Genomic DNA, 24,234 nt, shown 5'->3' with positions numbered 1-24,234 from the left:
CCCCAGCTCATTTTTTATTTTTTATTTTGAGACAGAGTCTCACTAAGTCACTAAGGAACCCAGGCTGGGCTCAAACTTATGATCTGCCTGATTCATCCTCCCACTTCTGTTCCTGATCTTAGGGGAAAAGCATTCAGTCTTTCATTATTAAGTGTAATATTGGCTGAAGGTTTTTTTTTTTTTTTGTAGGTGCTCTTTATCAAATTGAAGTTCTATTTCTACTTATTCAAGAGGTTTTTATCATGAATAAGTGTTGAACTTCTTCATGTACTTTTTCTGCACTGATTGATATGATTGTGTTATTTTTCTTCCATAGCCCTTAATATGGTAAATTACATCAACCGGGCATGGTGGCACATGCTTGTAATCTCAGAACTCGGGAGGCTGAGGCAGGAGGATTGCCTCAAGTTCAAGGCCATCCTGGCCTACATAGTGAGTTCAGGGCCAGCCTGAAGTACAAAGGGCGACCCTGCCTCAAAAAACAAACAAACAAAAAATTACATCAATTTAAAATGCTGAATTAGCTTTGCATCTATGGAATAGACTCCACTTAGTCATGCTCTATAATTATGTTTACATAGTGCATTAGTTTAGTTGTGAATATTTTATTGGCAATATATGTGTCTATATCTATGAGGGATCTTGGTCTACTGGGGTTTTTTTTAGACTGTCTTGGTTAGGAACAATATAAAACTCAGGATAATACTTGTGTTATTAAATGAACTAAGAAGTGTTCTATCTTCTGGGAGAGATTGTGTAAAATTGGTACTACTTCCTTTTTTTTCCCCAGTACTGGGAATTGAACTCAGGACCTTGTGCTTGTGAGGCAGGTGCAGTGCCCTGAGCTAAATCCCTGGCCCAGTATTACTTCTTTTTTTAACATTTTATTAATCCATGTTTCCAGCACATAATGATTATGTTCATCATAGGAACTGGTACATGTACATAACACATCTTAGTTCTTTCTACATTCTCTTCCCCTCACCACCCTTCCTCTGGTGTTACTTCTTTAAACAGTTGATTGAATCGCTTCTCGGCCTATTGGCTAAGATCAAGTGTAAACAGTTGACTGACTTCTCCATTAAAACCAGCTTGGCCAGGAGATTTGTTGGGGGGGGTTAAAATTATGATGTAAAATTTTTCAAAAGTTATAGGTCAACTGAAAATATCTTTCATATTTGATAACTTGTGATAGTTGTTTTGTTTGAGAAATTGGTCCAGGGCCAAGGATTTAGCTCAGTGGTTCCACCGCCTGCCTCCCAAGTGGAAAGTCCCAAGTTCGATGCCCAGTACCAAAAAGAGAGAGAGAGAGAGAGAGAGAGAGAGAGAGAGAGAGAGAGAGAGAGAAATTGGTCCATTTAATCAAAGTTGGCAAATTTCTATGTAGAGTTGTTTGTGATATAGTCCCTTACTACAGTGATCTTCCTGGTTTTCATCTGTGATATTGGTCATTTATATCCTCCCTCTTTCTGTGTCAGTTTTTTTAGTTTTTTGTTTGTTTGTTTGTTTTTTACCAGAACCTGGGATGGAACTCAAGTTTACTGACCCTTTCAAAGTACCAAATCTTTGTTTCATATGTTTTTTGTTTTCAATTTAATTAATTTTTACTTTTATCTTTCTATTCCTTCTCCCTTTGAACTTGGGTTAAATTTGCTTGCTTTGATTTTTCTTTCTTTCTGGTCTTGAGATAGGAACTTAGACCACTGATTTCAGACTTTTTCTTTCTTTTAATGTATAAATAGAATGCTATAATCTCCCCTTTCCATACTGATTTAGATATATACCATAAATTTAGGTATAGTTTTCATTTTCACTCAATTCAATGTATTTTTAATTTCCCTTTAGATTTCCTTTTGACCCAGGATTAGATGGATTTTCAATGGCGATTTTCCTCTTGTCTTTCTAATTTGATTCCATTTAACACTGTGTATGATTTTAGTTCTTTTAAAGTTGTTGATATTAATTACAGTTTAGAATATGCTGTATAGTATATGTTTTATGTTTACTTGAAAATAATATATTTTCTCTTGTTGATAAGTGGAGGTTCTATAAATGTTGAATAAATCCTGTTGACTGATAGTGTTATTGATGTCTTCTGTATACTGACCGATTTTCTGTCTAGTTGTTCTTTAATTTGTCAAGAGATGAATATGGAAATCTCCAACTATAACCATGATTTTTTGTACTTCATTCAGTTCTATCAATTTTTGCCTCACATATTTTGTAGCTATTTTGTTTAGTGAATACTCTTAGCATTGCTGTCTTCTTGGTCCCATTAATGCCCCTGTTTATTATTATATAATATTCCTCTCTGCCAATTTTCATTGCTCTATAGTCTACTTTATCTTATAGTAATATATCTAGTTATTCTTTCCTTTGATTGATATTTTCATAATATATTTTTCTTTTTCTTTCCTTCTTCTTTTTTTTTTTTTTTGGCAGTACTGGAGATTGAACTCAGGACCTTGTGCTTGTGAGGCAGACGCAGTGCCACTGAGCCAAATCCCCAGCCCCATAATATATTTTTTTCTATTCTTCTACTTTCAGCATGCATCATTACCTTTGAAGTGATTGATTTTGTTTTTTTTTTTTTGTTTTGGGTAGACAGCATGGAGTTAGGTCATGCTTTTTAGTTCCACTGGCAATCTCTGTCTTTTCATTGATATATGTGGAGCCTTTACATCTAGCGTGATTATTAATATGCAAGTGCTTATATATAACATTTTGTTTTCTGATCTGCTTTTTGTTTATAGTTGCTTTTTGCTGCTTTCTGATGACTCACTGAAACTTTTTTTTTTCTAGAATTCTGTTCTGATTTATCCATAGTGTTTTTGAGTATATCTATTTTTTCAGCTTTTTTTAGTGGTTGCTCTAGGTATTACAGTATTTGTATATAACTTTTCAGAGTCTTCAGATATTATCACTTTACAGTTTGACTAAACTATAAAAATCTTACCTCATTTTATATCCACTTTCTCTTCCCTGTTTATAATATGACATAAGTAAAATCCTTTTTTGTGGGGGGTACTGAGGATCGAACTCGGGTCCTTGCGCTTGCGCAGCAGGCAGCAAAACCACTGAGCTAAATCCCCGGCTATATGACGGTCTTACACATTAGCTTTACAAACATTTAGAACAAATCAGATAATATAGTAATTTTTGTTTTTGGTTTTGTTTTTTTGGTACCAGGGATCAAACTCAGGACTTTGTGCTTGTGAGGCAAATGCTATGCCACTGAGCTAATTGTAGTAATTTTTTTTTTTTTCCTTTGGTACCAGGGATCAAACTTGGGTCCTTGTGCTTGCGCAGCAGGCAATGAAACCACTGAGCTAAATCCCCGGCAAATTGTAGTAATTTTTGATTAAGCTGTCTTAGAAAACATTAGAGAATGAAAACCTGTTGTATTCTTTCTTTCCTTTCTTTCTTTCTTTTGCTCACCATGTACTTTTGTCTTTTATCATCTTCCAAGATCTATCCCACCTCTGTTTTCTTTTTTTTAATTATACAATTTTCTTTTCTTTTTAGAACACTTCCTTTAGAGATTCTTTTGGAATAGCTTTACTGATGACAATATTATTTCCTTCAACTGAGAATATCTAAGTTTCCTGTTCATTCCTATAGGACAGATTTTTCTAAGCCAAAGATTCTGAATTTTTGTTCTTTCTTAAAATATATTATGCCACTTGCTTCTGTCTTCCATAATGTGTTAGTTACTTTTCTCATTGCTGAGACAAAATACCTGACACCTAAAGTTAAAGGAGGAAAGGTTTATTTGGCTCACAGTTCGTAGAGGTTTCAGTCCATAATCAGCTGGCTCCAAGGCAGGGTGGCACACGGCAGAGAGGCATTGCAGAAGAGAAACAACATGGTGCACACAAAGTGGCAAAACCAACAAGGGACCTTAACAGCATCTCTCTGCCCCTTTTATTTTATTCAGACTACCTAGGGCAGGGAGCACTCACCCCCTTAATCCTTGTGCCCTCGGGCCCATTCCCACCATGAATCAATCACACACTCTAGATTCAGCCACCTCCAAAAGAGCCTATGACCACATGAGGCTTTGGGGGGACATCTAGAGACAAACCATAACACATAATTTCTGATGAAAACTTCACTGTCATTTGAATTGCTATTTCTTATAAGTATAGTGTCATTTTTCTCTGGCTGTTTTTAAGACTTTTTCTTTTTTAAGAATTTAATTATGACTTGTCTAGGTCTAGATTTCTTTGAGTTTATCCTACTTGGTAGTCACTTAACTTACCAGATCTGTATATTTTTGTCTTTTGCCAAATTTTAGAAATTTCAATCATATTTCTTCTAGCATTTCTTAGCCTTGCCCTTTACCTCTTCTTCCAGGACTGAATGATCTTTTGTTGCAGTCTCACAGGTCCTTGAGGTTCTGTTCATTTTTTTTTCTAATCATTTTTCTCTGAATTGTTTAAATCTGGTAGTTTCTATTATTTTTCTTTCAGTTCACTAATTCTTTCCTCATTCAATTTGCTGTTGAACCTGACCATCAAGCTTTTTTTATGTAGCTATTAAATTTTCAGTTATAAGAAGTCTATTTTGTTCTTTTCATCTGTTTCTTTGCTGAAAAATTTCTTTTTCTTTAAGGATTTCTACTTTTTCATATGTTTCAATAATATTGTTAATTCCTTTGTTTTGAATGCTTAATTCTTGTCAGATAATTCTAAAATCCCTGTCATCTTGACGTTTTCATATATAGATGATCTTTTTTTTGTTTGGTTTCATGTTTGTGTCTTAGTATGACAATGATTTTTGGCTAAAACTGGACATTCTCGCATTGTGTTAGGAGGCTCTGGGTCTTTTTAAACATCCCTTTGATGGGCTTCTGCTGACAGTGCTCTGGGAGGAGAGTGGGGAGAGGACACTCCTTATTACTCCTGTAGAAATCCATGTTCTCCACCGGGCCTCAGTTCACACCTCCAGATGTTGGGGCTTCTCATCACTGCTGGGCAAATGTAGGCGTTCCAAACACCCACTGGTCTACTCCATCTTTTTGGATGCCTGAATATAACCAGTCCATTTTTTAGGAAGTAGTGAATTATCAAGACAAGCAATGGGATATTTCTTTCCTTCTTTTTATAATCTATGTGTTGTAAATTTTCTAAGATACGTTATTTTGCAATAAGAAAATATATTTCATTTAAAAATTATTTAAAAAATCAAAATCAAAAATCAAAATCATACATGCTATATAGTCGTATGACTCTTTTCACAAGGTTCATGGAGTCAGAAGGAGGTGATTCCTTCCAGAGATTTGTCTCAGTGGTGCTGCACCTGCCTTGTAAGCACAAGGTCCTGAGTTTGATCTCCGGTACCGCAAAAAAAAAGAGTATCACAGAAGGAGGTGACTCCTGCTAACCCAATGTTGTGGGTAATAGTCATTGAGAAGCTGATTTTGAACTGGAGTTGTGGGAAAGAAAAGTTCTTAGAATCAGCACCTATGGAAGGGATGGGGATGAAAGTAGTAAGAAGAAGTTGCCTTCAATTTAGGCTTCACAGGAAGCTCTGAAGACTAGAACAGCCCTTCCAAGTCAGACTTTGTTGCCCTGAGATGGCCAGAGCTTCATATTTCACATTTTTCAGTCTTTGGTGTCGCTCTGAGGGAAGACCATCCCTTTAGGTGAGGGAATTCTCTGCAGCTGAAGCAGTTTCCAAATTTGCTGCTAGCTGAAGGCTGTTGACGGGCAGCATTCCTAGCACATGAGGCCACAAGTCCTTTATTGAAAGAGTTTCTAGGTAGTGTTCACCCCACAGGATATTCTGATGAGAAGTTGTCTTTCAGAACTTCTCTTCTGATCTCTTTCTTTCGGCTGTACTGGGGATTGAACTCAGTGGCACTCTACCACTCTACCACTGAGCCCTTTCTTTATTCTTTATTTTTATTTCATTTTTTAATTTCTTTTCTTTTATTTTTTTCTTTCTTTATTTTGAGACAGTCTTGCTAAGTTGCCAAGGCTGCCCTGAAACTTGCGATCCTCCTGCTTCAGTGTCCTAGCTAGCTGAAATTACAGGTGTGTGCCACCTTGCCTGGCTCCTTTCATTATTTTATAGATCCTGCTGCAAAAGACATATTTTCCTCTGCTTAAAAGACTCCAACATGACAAACCCACGAGAGAGCTTATATTTCTGTCGGCAAAAGATCCCTCTGTTAATATGTGTGTATACTATACATTCGGGACACTTGTTCATAGTCAGCTATAAATGGCCACGTTGCACCTGCAACAGCAGAATTGCTACTGTGGTGATAAATATTGCTGTTAAAAATATCGGCCTTTATCTGACAGAGGCATTGCCTTGATGCCCCAATTGATATTTCTCTCTGAAGAAAGAGGCCTGTTGCTTTGAAATATGTGGGTGTTTATGCATGTGTCTCTCGATCAAGTGGCAGATAGAAAAGGAAATGCAGAGAAAATGCACGGCAGAGCACATCATGGTAGGCAAGTCCCCACCTCCACTTCACTTTTTGGCATTTGGGTAAATTGTGGGTCTGCTCAGATAACACCTTGCATGGTTGATAAACTCTGCTCATGTCAAAGAAGCCCTTGAAAGGACAGGGATATATACACAAGACTAGGGAAAGGACAAAAGATGAGGCCATATTTTGCAAAATCATGAGGTTAAGCTGTTTGTAGCAGGGATAATTCACCTTCTGGCATAACTGTAAATTTGAGACTTCGGGCCAAAATCTTGAAAAGAGTTGCCCTTTTCTTCTGTCTTCTGCTCTACATGCCAACCTCTCACATTCTAGGAGGCTGTACCATAGACCTTCAGATCTTTTTTTTTTTTTCAGCAAAATAAAATTCCGGTTTATTGTTGGACAACATTGTTTCACACATACATCAAACAGGCCAAAAAAAAATAAACAGCAACTTCATAGACAAAAAAAGGGGGAAAAAAAGAAACCTTTTATCTTTGGCCTTTTTAACCATCTCATACAAACCAACTACTTGTAGTACAGCTAAATACATACACAAAAAAAGTTACTGGAATGGTTGGAATAAGATTGTTTTGGTGTTGTTTTTGCTTTTTTTACAAGGTTTTTTTCTCCTTTGAGATCATAATGAACACGGTCCCACCACAAGTAAAGTCGGAAGTGGGACAGAGAATCCTCCGAAGGCAGGTTTGGTCATCCGGATCATCAACACTGGCTGACCCCTAACAATATGGACAAAAATTAAAAACGTAAATAAAACATACAAACAAATTTTCCTTTTTAAAGTACTTTCAAGAAAAAAAGCAGGGCCTTGGAAGTTTTGGTTTTCTCCTCCCCTGTGGCGAATTCGCGTCGGGGTTTTGGGTGGGCGGTGGAGAGCTGTCTGCAGGGGGCGCTGCCCGGTGGGCGGGCGGCGGCCTCTCTACTCCAAGATGACCACGTTTAGATTCTGAGACGGGAAGTGGAGGGTGAATAGGTCACGGTGGCCTTTTTTTAGTTTAACTTTTCCTTTTTTGCTGTCTAGTCATCCTCATCGGTTTTCTGCTTCTTGGTGTCAACGTCGTTATCCTCGTCGTCCTCAGCTGCCCGCTTGCCCGTAGCTGCCTTTGCCTCCTCATCTTCATCTCCGTCTTCTTCCTCACCATCACCTTCCTCCTCCTCCTCCTCTTCCTCCCCGCCTTCCTCCTCATCCTCGTCTACCTCCTTGTCTGCCTCCTGCTCGCCGTTCTCCTTGTTGGCCTTGCCATCAGCAGGGGCGTCTCTTCCGCTCTCCACCTCTTCTACAACCTCCTTCTTTTCCTTTAGGTCCTTAGTGGTGATCTCGGAGCTGGTGTCCACGGCCGCATCTGACATGGTGGAGCTCGCTGGTGGTCCGGTTTAGCGGGTGAAAAGGAAAGCGAGAGTTCGGGGACTCTGGCAAGAGAGCGCCGGAGTCCGCGGCGGAGGCACACGGCGGAGGCGGCTGCGGCGAGTGAGGAGCCGGGTCGGGAGACCTTCAGATCTTTAAAATGTGCCCCTCTCACTCCTTCTGCTTGTACCCACCACTCAAGGGTCAACTCCAAGCACATTTGAGTTCCCAGCATATATCAGCCCTTGTATGTTCAAAATTACAAGGTAGGATTTTCCAGACATTCACCAGACCAACTGATTAAAAGCTCCCCTTGATACTGCCAAACCCACAGAACACTTAATTTCTTACTTTTTACTCTTCAGAGAATGTGCTTATTTTTCTGAAAATACAACTTCTGTCCTAGAAGATGCCTTTATAAGAGAATAAAAATTGCAAGACTAAGAAAGTGTCTCTTACCCAAGCTCAAATGAATACATGTGCCACAATTATTTTTCTCAAATCTAACTTTTATCATATTGTTACTATAATAATTTCCATGAACTCATTAAATTGTCATCTTTTTAAAATTAAGAAAGAGTTACTGGGGCCGGCGATGTAGCTTAGTGGCACTGCACCTGCCTGGCAAGCACAAGGCCCTGAGTTTGATTCCTGGTACCAGAAAAAAAAAAAAAGAAACAGTTCCCAGAAATCCAACACAGGCACAGAATCTAGAAATCTGTTGGAGAAAAGCACTGGATCTCTTAAAAATGTAAACCCATTAAAATTACAGCAGACTTCTCAACACAAACGTTTAAGGCCAAGAGAGCTTGGAGCAAAGTGTTTCAATCCCTAAAGAAGAACAACTTTCAATCCAGACTTATATATCTTATAAAACTTGTCTTCAAAATTGATGGAGAAATAAGGTATGTTGATAACAAAGAGCACCTTAAGAAATTCATGACCAGCAAACCAGCACTACAAAAAATTCTCAAGGATATCCTAGAAAGAGACAATGAAACCAAAATCCAAAAAGACTAATAGAATGAACACACCTGGCAGGGTGAGCAGTTAATCAAAGGAGGAGGATCATCAACAGGAAAATAATGCAATTACAGGAATAAGTTAATACTTTTCAGTAGTAATACCATGTGAATGGTCTGAGTTCCCCAGTCAAAAGAAATAGATTGGCAAAATGGATCAATAAACAAAACGCAAATGATATGCGGTATACAAGAAACACATTTAATCCAAAAAAGAAATTCACAAATTTAAAAAAAAAAATCAAAGGATAGAAAACAATGTTCCAAGTAACCAGAACCTGAAAAAAACAGATACAGCGGTCCTATTTTCAGACAAAGTGAACTTCAAGCCAAAACTGATCAGAAGAGGCAAAGAAGATCACACTACATACTGGTTAAAAGAACAATTCAGCAGGAAGTGTTAACAATTATAAACATAAACACCAAACACCGGCACACCCAACTTCATAAAACAAGCACTACTGGACATAGAAGATAGGATAAACATCAACAAATCACAGTGGGGTCCTCGATACCTCACTGTCACAACTAGACAGATCAACTAGACAAAAAAAATAAAAATAAAAATAAATATCAGAGTTGAACCAAACCTTCAAACAAATGAACTTAACAGATACATAGAGAGAGAGCATTCTACCCAACAAAAATGAAATACATGTCTCAGCAGCACATTGGACTTTCTCTCATAAAACAGGTCACATGTTCTCCCATAAAGCATGCTTAAGTAAGTGAAAAATGTAAAATCAAAATTGTCCCAGGCATATTATCAGATCATAGTGCAGTGAAACTAGAAATCAATGAAAGAAAAAAAAAACCACAGAAATTATACAAATGTATGGAAATTAAACAGTATCCTCTTGAATAAACAGTGGGTCACAGAAGAAATCGTGGGAGAAACTAGACAATTCCTAGAATCAAATGTTAGTGCCTGTACAATATGCCAGAACCTATGGAACACAATGAAAGCAGTCCTAAGTAGAAATTTATAGTTGTGAATCCCCACACCAGAAAAACAGAGTGAGCCCAAATAAAAACCCAATAATGTACCTAAAAGATCCTAGAAAAACAAAAACAATCCAACTCTACCATAAGGAAGGAAATTATAAAGATCAGAGCAGAAATTAATTGAGATTAAAAATACAAAGAATCAATGAATCAAAGAGCTGTTTCTTTAAAAGACTAGACAAACCCCTAGCAAATCTTATTAAAAAGAGGAAAGAAAAGACCCAAATAAATGCAACTGAAAATGAAAAAGGCAAAATCACAACAAACTCTGCCCAAACCTAAAAGATTATTAGTAACTACTTTGAGAACCTGTACTCTGATAAAATGGAGAATTCAGAAGAAATTGATAGATTCCTAGACATACATGAATTACCAAATCCAAACCAAGAAGATATAAAAATAACCCTCAATGACCCAATAATAGGCAATGAAATTGAAGCAGTAATTAAAAAAAAAACTACCAACTAATAAAAGCCTGTGTCTCAATGGATTCACCACTGAATTCTATAAGAACTTTAGGGAAGATATGATGACAGATACTCCTCAAACTCTTTAGTGAAACTGAAAGGGAAGGAGTACTCCCAAAGTCATTCCTAGAAACTAGAATTACCCTGATTCCAAAACCAAAAAAGGACCCAACCAAAAAAAGAGAATTACAGGCCAATCTCTTTGATGAACATACTGCAGAAATCCTCAACAAGTCCAATAGATGGAGGGAGAGGGAGGGAGAAGAGGGGAAGTGTATTAAAAAGAAATTAAGATATGTCGTGTACATGTGCCAACTCCCCATGATGAATGCAATCTTTATGTACTACAAACATGTATAAGAAAAGAACAAAAGATAGATAATGGGAAACGTGGAGATAGATGTTTTGCAAATGGGAATGAGACCAAAAGATAGAGGGAGGAGAGAGATAGAAGGAAAGGCTGAGAAGGGAAATAAAAAGAATTAAGATGTGTTATGGATATGCACCACTCCACATGATGAATATAATCATTATGTGCTGCAAACATGCACTAATAAAATTTTTAAAAATTAAAAAACATCAGGCTGGGGATTTAGCTCAGTGGTTCCACCACCTGCCTCACAAGCACAAGGATCTGAGTTCAATCCCCGATACCAAAAAAAAAAAATTATCAAACATCCTCTACAAGATACTGGCATACTGTGCAGCAAATAAAAAGATCATGGCCAAGTAGGACTCATCACAGGGATGCAGGGATGGTTCAACATATTGCAGATCACTAAATGTAGTACATCACATAAATAGAAGGACAAAAATCACATGATCATCTCAAAACAGAAAAAGCCTTTGGCAAAATACAACATCATTCATAATAAAAATCCCCGAAGAAAATAGGTATAGAAGGAACATATCTCCATATGATAAAAACTATTTATGAGAAACGAATGCCAATATCATTTTAAGTGGGGGAAAAACAAAGCTTTTTCTCTAAAACCAAGAACAAGACAAGGATGTCCACTCTCAGCACTTTTGTTCAATATAGTTCTCAAAACATTAGCAAAAAAATCAGATAAGAGAAAGAAATAAAAGGGATATGTATAGGAAAGGAAGAAGTCAAATTATCATTTGCAAATGACACGCTCCTTTACATAGAAGACTCAAAAATTCTACTAAAAGACTCCTAAAATAAATGACCAAATTTAGTAATGTAGCAGGATACAAAATCATCACTCAAAAATCAATATCATTCCTGTACAACAATAATAAACTTACCAAGAAGCAAATTATGGAAACAATACCTTTCATAATAGCATCAAGAAAAATTAAATATTTAGAAATTAACCTAACCAAAGAAGGAAAAAGAGAGGCGCAGCTGCAGAGAGCAGAGGCGGCAGTGGTGGCGGCCGCTGGCCAGTGCTGCTTACAGTAAACATCATTCAAGATGTCCACCAAAGGGAGCAGCACAGATGATAGAACAGACTTAGCGAATGGAAGCCTATCTAGCAGTCCAGAGGAGATGTCTGGAGCAGAAGAGGGGAGGGAGACATCCTCAGGCATTGAAGTGGAGGCCTCAGACTTGAGTTTGAGTTTGACTGAGGATGAAGGTGGCCCCAACCGTACCAGCACAGAAAGTCGTGGCACAGACACGGAGAGCACAGGTGAAGAAAAGGACTCTGACAGCATGGAGGACACTGGTCATTACTCCATCAATAATGAAAGCTGAGTTCATGACCGCTCCGAGGAAGAGGAAGAAGAGGAGGAAGAAGAACATCCTCGGCGCCGTGTACACGCAAGCGGGCCAGCCGTGACCAGAACTCATCAGATGATCAGCGGGCCCTGGAAGACTGGGTGTCCTCAGAGACAACAGCCCTGCCAAGACCTCGCTGGCAAGCCCTTCCTGCCCTTCGGGAGCGGGCACTGGGTTCAAGTGCTCTCTTTGTGTATGAGGCTTGTGGAGCAAGAGTCTTTGTACAGCATTTCCGCTTGCAGCATGGGCTTGAGGGCCATACCGGTTGTGTCAACACGCTGCACTTTAACCAGTGTGGCACCTGGCTGGCCAGTGGCAGCGATGACCTGAAGGTGGTGGTGTGGGATTGGGTGCAGCGGCAGCCAGTTCTTGACTTTGAGAGTGGTCACAAAAGTAATGTCTTCCAGGCCAAGTTCCTGTCCAACAGTGGAGATTCCACCCTGGCCATGTGTGCCCGGGATAGACAGGTTCAGGTAGCAGAACTGTCTGCCACACAGTGCTGCAAGAATACAAAGCATGTGGTGCAACACAAAGGAGCATCGCACAAGTTGGCCCTGGAACCAGACTCTCCCTGTACGTTCCTGTCTGCAGGTGAAGATGCAGTTGTCTTTACCATCGACCTGAGACAAGATTGGCCAGCTTCGAAACTGGTGGTGACAAAAGAAAAAGAGAAGAAAGTGGGATTGTATACAATCTTTGTGAATCCCGCCAATACCCATCAATTTGCAGTGGGTGGCCCAGATCAATTTGTAAGAATTTATGACCAGAAGAAAATTGATGAGAACAAGAATAATGGAGTACTCAAAAAATTCTGTCCTCATCACTTGAGCTCCCAGCCAGTTACAATGATGAAGACATTTACCTCTTCAACTCCTCTCACAGTGATGGGGCCCAATATGTTAAAAGATACAAGGGCCACAGAAATAATGCCACAGGTAAACTGTCTTGAGCCCCATCCACATCTGCCTGTGCTGGCAACCAGTGGCCTAGACCATGATGTGAAGATCTGGGCACCCACAGCTGAAGCTTCCACTGAGCTGACAGGGTTAAAGGATGTGATTAAGAAGAACAAGCGAGAGCGTGATGAAGATAGTTTGCACCACACTGACCTGTTCGATAGCCACATGCTCTGGTTCCTTATGCATCACCTGAGACAGAGACACCATCACCGGCGCTGGAGAGAACCTGGGGTTGGGGCTACAGACGCAGACTCTGATGAGTCTCCCAGCTCCTCAGACACTTCGGATGAGGAGGAGGGCCCGGACCGGGTCCAGTGCATGCCATCCTGAGGCCTCACCCCTAGGAGGGGCAGGTTGGGGCTGCCAACCCAATCCTGCTTGGGCACCCCTTTCCTGTCCCGGGCCCCTGCATTCAACAGAAACGCACTTTGGACCTTTTATTTAGATAAAAGAAAGACATCCCAGGAGGGCAGACCTGAGAGAAATGAACCAACACAGAGCACCTAGAAGTGGGAGTTGAGCCCTGGAATGGGGTTCTGTGGCGAAATGCAAAGGACTCGCAGAAATTGCCTCTCCCTGAAGCCTTTTTTCTGGGGGAGAGAGAGCCTGTTTTGTTAACTGGTTTAGGATAGGGAATGAGGCTTCTTTTTCTTTATAATCTCCCTTGTTTCTTTTGCAGGGAGTGTGAGGGGAACAACTGGTTGTTCAGAACCAAGGGGCCAGAGTGGAGGGTAGGATTGCCACTCTCTCTTTGGCTTTAAGTTTTTGACCTTTTTTTGTTTTTAAAAGTCTATGAGTTTCATTGGTTCCCCACCACACACCAGCAACCCCACCCCAGGATCCTGTTTTTCTGAGAATCCTTAGAGCCCCTACCATCCCACACTCTTCACTGTCCTCTCCACTTCATCCTCTGTACTTAGCACAGTGTTTTGCACTTGACTATGTATCCTTCACTCTCTTCTCATCATCCCATCAGCCCCTAAATAGGGCTGGTGAGAGGGACTGAAGAGGTGGATGGAGGGGCAGGGATGGAGGAAGAATAGGAAGGATGTTACCTCTTATGTTATTTTTTTAAAAAATTATTTGGTGGCAGCAATCTACTGGTCCCTATCACTGTTAGAGGCCTAATTTTATATCTATAAATATATTAAAAAGCAAGCCAAACTTGGATGTACAAGTTAAAATTATTGTCAAAGTTTAAATACCTATATATTCTCTGTGAATGCAATAAAGGGACTTGAAGGAAGAATGAGCAAGAGTACTGATACGGAGGTCACACCTGGGGTCATCTTCCCCTTTACAAATGACCAGTAAAGCATGGGGCTCACCCTTAGGTGTTAGGAGGCTCAAGAATGGAAGAATCCTCGCTTCTGCCCTTCCCTGTTTTAGTGGAGGAGTTGGGAAAGGCAAGAAATTCAACTCTGTCTCAGATCTCCAACCTCTCCTTAAGTCTTGTGGGAAGCTCCCAGGATGGCTCTTGTAACCAGAGGCTGGTCTGTCTGTGAAGCACCTCAGGAAGGACACTGCCATGGCAGACTCTTTCTTGGTACTGTGTGACAGAAGGCTCACACTCTTTTACCTTTAGCTGCTTGATTTTTTTTTAAGCCATCCAGTTCTACACACTAGCAACCCTTCCTAATGAAAGACTGAAAGAACTTCCTAGGATTGACTTTATGCTTGTCAGCCTCTTGATATCTTGGGATTGAGGACATGTCAATAATTGAAGGATTGATTCTGGTGGCTGGGGCTTGAAAGTCCCAGTTGAATTCTTGCTCTTAAACGCTCTTGCTGCTATTTCTTTGCCCCCAACTTCCACAAGATCCAATCAGGAATTCTGCATCCTGGGAAAGTTGGATTCTACTAACCCAGGCCAAGAAGGAGGGGGAAAGAGTAAGAAGATGGTATTCCCAGACACTCCTTCCTTCCTTCCTTCCTCTTTTCCTAGCAGCTCTCAGACCAGATGCTAGTTACTGCACTTCCATCCTGAGGTAGGGAATGTGTAGTGATTGAGTGTTCTGTGCTAGTGGGTGATGAGGTAAGCTGAAAACCATGCACTCTGGAATTTGTTGTAGTTTCTCAGTAAAGCTTTTCCCCCTGAAAAAAAAAAGAAAAAGAAGGAAAAAGACTTCCACAATGAAAACTATAGTACTCTGACAAAAAGAGATCAAAGAGGATATCATAAAATGGAACAGAAATGTTCCCGTATAGACAGAACCAATATTGTCAAAATGGCCATACTTCCAAAACTAATATACAGACTAAATGCAGTCTCAATCAAAATACCAATAGCATTCTTCACAGAAATAGAAAAAACAGTCCTAAAATGTATGTGGAACCAGAAAAGACCCAGAATAGCAAAAATAATCCTGGGCAACAAGAGCAAGGCTGCAAGCATCACAATCCTGGACTTCAAGTTATATTTCAAAGCTACAGTGATAAAAACAGTATAGCATTTGTTAAAAAAAAAAAAAGACATGTTGATCAATGGAACAGAATAGAGAATACAGAAACAACTCTATGTTCATTTAGCTATCTGATCTCTGACAAATGGACCAAAAACAAATGCTAGAAGAATGATAGCCTCTTTAATAAATGGTGCTGGGATAACTGACTCCAAGTGCAGAAGAATGAATTTAGGTCCATATTTCTTACCATGTACTAAACTAAAATCAAAATGGATCAAAGAAGGGCTGGGGATTTAGCTCAGTGGCACCGCACCTGCCTTGCAAGAGTAAGCGCAAGGTCCTGAGTTCGATCCCTGATACCAAAAAAGAAAAAAAAATGGATCAAAGATCTAAATGTTAATACAGAAACACTTGATCCACTGGCAGATGAAACAGGTAAAACTCTTGAAGACATAGGGATAGGCAAGGACTTTCTGAACAGAAGAACCCCGGTTGCACAAGAAATAATACCAAAAATCAAGAAATAGGACCATATCAAATGAAAAGTTCCTGCACAGCAAAGGAAACAACAGAGTGAAGAGACAACCTACAGAATGGGAAAAACATTTTTCCAGCTATTCTTCAGATATTGGATTAATATCTGGAATATATAAAGAACTAAAAAAATAGACCCCCCAAATAAAAGACCTAATAAAAAATGGGCACTGACATGAACGGTCACTTCTGCAAAAAACAAGTAGTCAATAAATACATGAAAAAAAAATGTTCAACATCATTGGCCATTTGAGACATGCAAATTAAAACAACACTGAGGTTTCATCTTACTCCAGAAAGAATAGTTATCATCAAGAAACCCTTCTATATTTTTGGCAGAAATGTGAACCGATACAACCACTATGGAAATCAGTGTGGAGATTCCTCAAAAGACTAAAACTAAAAACTCCACTCAACCCAGGTATTCCCCTTTTAGGTATCTTCCCAAAAGAATTAAATACATCATATTACAGTGATACATGCATATCCATGTTTAAAGCAGCACAATTCATACTAGCTAAATCTTGCAAGAGGCCTATATGTCCATCAGCAGATGAATGGATAAAGAAAATGTGGAAATTATACACAGGGGAATACTAATCTGCCATAAAGAAAGATAAAATTGAATCATTTGTAGGAACGTGGATGCACTTTGAGACCATAATGGTAAGTGTAATAAATCAGACACAAAAGCTTAAATTTCATGTGATTTCACATGAATATCCAAAATATAAATAAAGAGCAAAATAAATGATTTTAAAATTAAGAAAACAAAAGAATAGAGATGTAATGGAGGTATGTTATGAACATGTACCAATTCCCCCAATGAATATAATCATTTACTGCAAATATACATTAATAAAAATTAAATTTTTTTTAAATGCTGGAAAAATTAAGGACAAATGCAATTTTCATGGTATTTAAAAAATCTCTAACTCATTTCAATCATAGCATAGTTTTTTTATTCTTGGAATTACTTTCCAGATTATACATAATTTATATCATTAATTAGTACATAGTATTTTGGACTACTTTTTTCAGTGCTGGGTATCAAACCCAGAGCCTCAGGCATCCTAAGCATGTTCTTTACCTCTGAGCCTCATTCCCACCCCTCTCTTAATTCGTTTTTTTTTTTGGTACCAGGGATTGAACTTGGGTCCTTGCACTTGTGCAGCAGGTAGCAAAACCACTGAGCTAAATCCCCGGTCTAACCCTCTCTTAATTCTTAGCAATATGTTTAAACATTTTCTGTTTCAATATTCTAAATAATTTTTATGTCACTAAATTTTATACTTACTGCAAGATGTCTTTCAGAATTAGATTTTTATAAGTCTCTCTTTTACAGATATAAAAAGGAAGACAAGTGAAATAAACAAGCTAAGGTATTTTTAAGACAGTGCCAATGACATACAACTGCCACTTGGATGACAGTGACTTAAAAGCCATGCTGATTTCAGAGATGTTAAAATAAAGATATAATAATAAACTCCCATGGAAATACCCTCTTGGTTGAGAAATAGAACGATTTAGTTAGACATGGTGGCACTTGCCAGTAATCTTAGCTACTCAGGAAGCTGAGGCAGGAGGATCTTAAATTCAAGGTCAACCTGGGCAATTTAGTAAGACACTGTCTCAAAAGTTTAAAATGAAAAGGTCGCTGGGGATGTAGCTTAGCAGTACAATGTTTGCCTAGTAAGCATGAGGCCCTGAGTTCAAACCATAGTACCACAAAAAATAAATAATTCCCACTCTGTTGTAACTTCTTCCTATACCCTGCATCTCCTTTTCATACTGTAGACCACCACTATCTTGAATTTTATTTATTCTGCTGTTTTCGGCAAATACACACATCAAACATTGTTTATTCTTCTTCTTGAACTATTCTATACATGGAACTCTATGGTACATATTTCTCTGACTTACTTTTATTATTCAACATTATGTAAGATTCATGCTCAAGTAAATACCTGCTATTCACTTTCACTGTTGTATTACAAGCGCCACATCCTGTACCAGTTTATCAGTTCTCCTGCTTGGTAAATGAACATTTGGACTGTTTCCAGAGTTTTGCAGTTACAAATTGTTTTACTATAAACATTCATCTCACTGTTTCCTGATAAATATTTGTTTTTTTGGTACCAGGGATCAAACTCGGGCCCTTGCACTTGCGCAGCAGGGGGTGAAACCACTGAGCTAAATCCCCAGCCCCCTGATAAATATTTGTAAGCTTTTGTCCAGGGCATATACATAGGAGGAAGGAGAATTGCTATGATTAGATCAGGATTCAGCAAACTTTTTCTATAAAGACCCAGAGAGTAAATACTTGATTCCATGGGCCATATAGTCTTTATAGCCACAATGCAAATCTGCCATTTTGGTGTGAAAACAGCCAAGGCCATACATAAATGAATGGCTGTGACTATGTTCCAATAAAACTTTGCTTACAAATCTAAGCAGCTGGCTATGTTTGGTCCTCTGAAGGTGAGCAGCTAAGTCCTGATCTAATGGTGACTCCACTGTTCCAGTTGCATATAAATGTTCCTGGACCCTCTCCTTCCCCCATGGAAATATGAGGGTAGTCTTTCTTAGTCTGTTTGGCTGAACTGAATCTCTATATTCACAGACCTTCATGATGAAGGGAAGAAGACATGGGGAAAGGATGGTGGTGACATGTCCAGCCCATAGTCTGTGACCTCCATAGTCCTAGGGAACCAAAGGTAGAAAGGACTTGATGCTCTTTCCTCAACTTTGGCTCTCTGGGGTCTGGGGGATGTGAGGCTGTCCTTGCCTGGAGCATTAACATCACAAAAGCCACTGTGAGGTCACTGCCAGCCTGTGGGACAGAGATATTCAAGCAGAAGACAGCACACACTTTTGGAGTTATATTACCTTTATTATTTAAACTGTAATTGTCTCACTGGGGATACTTTCCTGAGCCCAGCTCTCCATTGTTGTTGTTATAGCTTCCTGCTCTGGCTCCTATTTAAATGGATTTGGCTTCAAAGATGATGGTCTCCATTGCTTCAGATGTCATGGTGCCACTGATCTCCAGCTCCTGGCCACTTTGGCCTTTATCCATCTTCGTCTCTGTTGCACTTCTCCACTTTCTTCGCCATGACGTCTCCTTCTCTTTCACGTGATATGAGGGCTGTTTTTGAACACAGCACAGTTATAAAGTTCCTCAAAAAAGAGCTGATTTTACTGGATTTCTTCCTTAAAGAGCAGGAACTGGCTGCAGATCGTCTCTTCCCCAGTTTGTGAGAGGTCCTGGACTCCTTGTTGGCGGAGCTGTGGCTGGAGCTTTTGTGAGTGGACCCGTGTCCCCTGCCCCTTACTTTGCTCTGCCCTTTTTCTTTTCTTTCCGTTCTCTTGTTCCCATGGCCTGACACAGACCGGTGGGAGGATGATTTCTGGCTCTTGTCCCCATCTCCCCTGTGGTGGTGACTTTCACCTGTCCTGTGGTGATGTGAAGTTTTCTTGCTGGCATTTCTGTTCTTCTTTTCTCTTCTTTCCCTTTTTTCCTTCCTGGCTTCAGCATTGACCTGGGGAACTTTCTGGCTGCCATCCCGTTCACACATGTAGCCTTCGCTCTGCAAGGTTGATACAAGGGGTGCTACCTCAGACCCTTCAGCTTTTTCTGCCACAGGTGCCCTGGTCGTCATGGCGCCTGCAAAAACCACACTCACACTATTGTCCTGGGTGACCCCAGCAGTCCCCACCACGGTGGAGGTGCCTGCTGAGGAGGTGTTGGCAGCGCCCACCAGCACCACGTTGACATCAGATGAGGATATGTTGGCAGCAGCGGCCATGGCTTTGCTGGATCCACCTTCTGCTGTATCCTTGGTGGCTGTCCCTGCCACGGCCGTGGTTACCTGGCTTAAGCCTGTGGACTTGGCTGCTGCCATGTTCGTAGCACCACCTTTGGGGCCCATCACTGTCCCTGCCATTGCCATACCTGCTGTAGGACTGGTAGTTGCCCCCAGAACTGCAACACCACTCATTGTCCCTGCTACTTCTCCTTTGGATGATCCTGCAGCAGCCTGCTGGATTCCTTCTCCCCCAGCATAAGCAGAAGAGCTGGCTCCACGAACCTCATGAAGCTTCAGAACCATAGAATCCTGATCTCCTTCTCCATGGAGGTCTGAACCCTATGCCAAAGATGGGGGAGGGAACAGATGAGACACAGAAAACAAAGTCAGAAGTGCCTGATGGTCCCCTCCTGGAGCTGAGCAACTCAAGGGCTCACATTAGAACTCTTGAAATTGTCAAATCTCAGCTCCTACACATTACAAGATCTCATCTGCACACCTCTGTCAAAAATCAGTTTCACTTGAACAATTCTAGTCCCAAAGAACTCACAGATACAACTCCCTGGCCCACGATTTCTTTTACACATTGTACTTCTCTCTTTGCAGGACAGATGTCTAGAAGTGCGATTGTTGAGTCAAGGCATACATTTCACATTTTGATGGCTGCTGAAACAAATTGTGACTTTACATACACATGTGTGGGTTGTGCTGATTTACACAAAAACCAGCCCATTGTAGTCACAGGGAGACAGATCATGGCTCAAATAATACGAAGACTTCCTAATTGTTAAAAATGTTCTGCACCAAAAAGTTGGTTTCATAGAAGTAGAGAATAGACTGGTGTCTATCAGAACCTGGGGTGAGTGTGTAGGAGGAAGGATAGGAAGGATGATTAATGGGTGCTGGGGTGGAGTTGGATAGGAGGATTACACAGCATTCTGTGTCATAGTAGGATAACTTGCTTGACAAAAATTAACCGTGTATTTCAGGAACTAATAAAGAGGATTTTGAATATTCCAAGCACAAAGAAATGACAACTGCCTGAGGTAATGGATATGCCTGTTCCCCTGATGTGATTATTACACATATATAAGCATTGAAATATCACACTGTACCATATAAATATGTACAGTTACTATGCATCACTTAAAGTACAAAAACATTTATTTAAACTGGATTTTAAAAATGTTCCATATGAATGGACTCAGGTGTAAAATGTTTAAGAAGAGATTGGACCATCGGGATGTTGTAGAAGCGGTTACAGCACTGGGTGTGAGACAGAGTAGTTGCTACCTAAGGTGTGTGACACTGAGTGCATTTTGGAGAAGCATTTGAACTTCCCAGGGTACTAAGTGCCCTCGTGGTGGTTTACTGGGCCCTAAGCCTTTTCAAATGCAATGCATCTCCCAGCACAGAGAGCCCTTATGACCTGCTTTGGGATTCTCTCCCTAAGCACCCTACCCCATTTCCCTGAGGCTCCAGTTGCTCACCAGTAGGCTCTTGTCCTTGGGAGTGGCTGCATCCCCAGTCTGATCCATGGGGGTACTGCTGCAGCTGCCAGCTGGTGGCCTCAGGAGATAAACAAGCTTTTCCCAGTAGCAGAAGAGATCTGCTCGGGTATCTGAAGAGGGGCACAGCTGCAGATAGAAAGTTCGGCCCGTGGCAAGCTTCAGGCGCAGCTGCTGTTTCTCACGGTCATGGATGGAGAGCTTGACAAACTTCAAGGGAAGTAGCCTGGTGAGTTCTAGAGTCCTCTTGGGCTTCTGACTTCTTTTCTTGGTGAGCAGGCTGCATCTGGTGTGTTCATCACAGACTTTAGCTGGCCGGGCCAACAACATGACATCAGGTAGCAGGAGAATGGGGCTGGTGGACATGATGCACACGGTCACCATTCGGACGTGGTTGTGTACATCAATCACTTCTCCCTTTTTGCTAATCTGGATAAAGTCGCTCTCAAACATTGGTGCATACTTGAAGATCTCATACTCTCCTCCCTTGTACAGTTGTCGCTGCAGGTCCCCCATGGAGGTATTAAACAAGCCCACGGAGCGGTAGTTGTGGGCTGTGTAGTAAGGTAGCGCATATTCGCTGCTTAGGGTTCTCTTCACTCCAGACATCTTTGCCAGCTACAAATCAAGTCCCCAAGAGAGGGAGTGAAGGCAACATATCTCCCTACAGGGCTTTTGTCTACTTCTCTTCACATCGCTGCATTTATCCTCTGCTGGCCTTTGTGACCTGTCACCATCACATACCCCTTTGTCCCATCCTCCAAGTAGCCACCCCTCAAGACTGCTTCAGCAGCCCTTCCAACAACAACAACAACAACAATGAAAACTACCACTTCCACAGGGAACAGGCTGGCCCTGCCATGTGGTATTCTTTTTAATAGGAGAAGGCAGAATACTCTTTGTAATGAAAATATTGGGATGCTAAATTTATGAAACAATTATTTTGTACATATCTGGGTTGTATACATCTGGTTTTCTTGTTGTTTCAGACACCCCTCCAAGGACCATCTTGCTGCAAAAACATTTTCACTTCAGATGAATTAGTTCCTGGAGACAAAATCCTAGAGGGGGACCTTGTACTTGGCCAAGGGCAGGGATCCCATCTGGATTCCTACCGTGTCCTCAGCATGTAGATAACACAGTTCAGACAGGCCCTCAGTCGATGTTGGGTGAATGGTAACAGTGCAGAGAAGCTTCTGCTACCCATCAGAACCACTCTGGTTATCACAGTGGTTTCCAGGATATAGAAAATTTTCTCAGCATTTTCTGTTTGCAAGAGGTTAATTTTTCAAAAACGTACGTTTATGGAGGGGAATCAGGCTCAGGATTGTCTTGCTTAGGGTCAGAATGCAGAACTGGATTCTCGGCTAGGCCTTATGACTCAGGTCAGAGCTTTTTCTTTGCCTCAGGCGTGATGTCCAACTGTTACCCTCTTGTTCTGCACAAGCAAGGAGATGTGGCAGGAAACAAAATGCGTGGGGACTTAGTGGGAACCACAGGAATTCACAGAGGTCTTGAATCACCATAGGATTTCCCACACTGACGTATCTGCTGCCTCACTCTTGATAAACCATTGACATTTTGTTTCTTTGAAGAGCCCTTCGGAGAAATGGTGGCAAAGACATCTTTCTGGATTTTTTTTTCCTTTTTTAACTTTGCACAAGGTGATAAATTCAAATTCCACCTCCCCCAGTTAAAAAAACTACTTCTGAAATCAGTACACATCCTCCAAACTCAGTGATTACTATGCAGAAGCCTTGAGGTCTTAAAAAAAATGCCAACCACAGAATGTTCTTTTTGCTATCCCATTTGCCTACTGTGGTGCCTACCACATTACAGCCTTTCAAACAATATGAACTAACTTGTGCCAGTTGAAATTCATCCTTCCTTTCATATATTAAACAAAATTTAATGAGCAAGTATATTGCATGAGACCAGCTAGAAAAGGGAAATGCAAAAATAAAGGTCTCTGTCTCAGAAGAGCTCAAAGCTTTTTTCCACAGCTGTTGAGATACTTCTCCAAAAAGAGAACAAAGTGGCTTATATTGATTGTACTATGAAGGGATAATCACTAAAAGTCAACATTATCAGGTTTAAAAATATGAACTTGGGTTTTTTTCTATATATAATGTTATAAATTTTTTCTTTTTATTTTACTGGTACATTTTAGGTACACATGAAGATCACATTCATCATAGGGAATTTGTATCTGTACATGGTATATTTTGCTTCTTTTCCTCCCATTCCCCTCCTCTCCCAACTGCCCTCCCCTCTTTATCTACAAAAGCCTTGTTTCTATTTTTTCCTCCATTTTTTTCTTTCTTGTCCCTTTTTTCCTTTCTTCCTCCCCCTCCCTTATTCCCCTTCTAAATTTGAACATTTTCTTCCTTTTTCCCAATATCTACTATACATTTTGGTCCTTATGTACACTTTTGGTTTCTCATACTAGAGAAACCAGGCGATATTTACACGTGTGTCCGATTTATTTCACTTAAGAGTATGGTCTCCAAAAAAATAAATAAATGAAAAAGAGTATGGTCTCCAGGTGGATCCATTTAGCTAGAAATGTCTTGAGCTTATCTTTTTTATGGCAGGGTAGTACTCCATTGCTTAAAAAAAAAAACCCCACATCTTCTTTATCCATTCATCAGTTGATGGGCACTTAGCTATTACAAACTGTGCCACTATAAACATGGGTGCAAATATATCACTGTGGCATGATGCTTTTAATTCTTTCTCCAAGAAGGGGAATAGCTGGGTTGAATGGAACCTCTAGTTTTAGTATTTTGAGGAATCTCTACACTGATTTCCACAGTGATTGCTCCAGTCTACACTCCCACCAACAGTACAGAAAGGTTCCTTTTTCCCCACATCCCCGCCAGCATTTGTTGTTGGTTGATTTCTTGATATTAGATATTCTCTCTGAAGTGAGGTGGAATCTCAGCATTGTTTTAATTTGCATCTCTCAAA

The 24,234-nt window shown here is 40.3% G+C and overlaps 2 protein-coding genes, 1 long non-coding RNA gene and 1 pseudogene across 3 annotated transcripts; 1 reads left to right on the top strand and 3 right to left on the bottom strand.

The window, feature by feature from the left end:
- Window positions 1–7,011: 7,011 nt before the first annotated feature.
- LOC147822986 (uncharacterized) lies at window positions 7,012–18,698 on the bottom strand. The gene is made up of 2 exons (XR_015444829.1): window positions 18,573–18,698; window positions 7,012–7,182 (listed from the first exon to the last, which is right to left on the bottom strand). It is a non-coding gene; the product is annotated as an uncharacterized LOC147822986 (long non-coding RNA).
- Window positions 7,338–7,938, bottom strand: LOC101710983 (prothymosin alpha). The gene has a single exon (XM_004836495.4). It carries the CDS (start codon window positions 7,811–7,813, stop codon window positions 7,481–7,483), a length of 333 nt encoding a protein of 110 aa, XP_004836552.2. The 5' UTR covers window positions 7,814–7,938; the 3' UTR covers window positions 7,338–7,480.
- Window positions 11,606–13,512, top strand: LOC101711349 (DDB1- and CUL4-associated factor 8 pseudogene; annotated as a pseudogene).
- A 147-nt stretch (window positions 18,699–18,845) lies between the features above and the next one.
- Garin3 (golgi associated RAB2 interactor family member 3) lies at window positions 18,846–21,992 on the bottom strand. Its single transcript, XM_021240634.2, is given in 3 exon segments — window positions 18,846–19,036; window positions 19,038–20,095; window positions 21,247–21,992. Coding segments are annotated over 3 exon segments (1,791 nt in total). The 5' UTR covers window positions 21,874–21,992; the 3' UTR covers window positions 18,846–18,930.
- Between the last annotated feature and the right edge of the window lie 2,242 nt (window positions 21,993–24,234).

Source organism: Heterocephalus glaber, unplaced genomic scaffold (genome assembly GCF_053883595.1).
Source record: "Heterocephalus glaber isolate CG9 unplaced genomic scaffold, H.glaber_assembly_v1.0 deba00001606, whole genome shotgun sequence".
NCBI classification, from domain to species: Eukaryota; Metazoa; Chordata; class Mammalia; order Rodentia; family Bathyergidae; genus Heterocephalus; species Heterocephalus glaber.
Note: the sequence above shows the minus strand (reverse complement) of the source record. Positions and strands in the feature narration are given on the sequence as shown.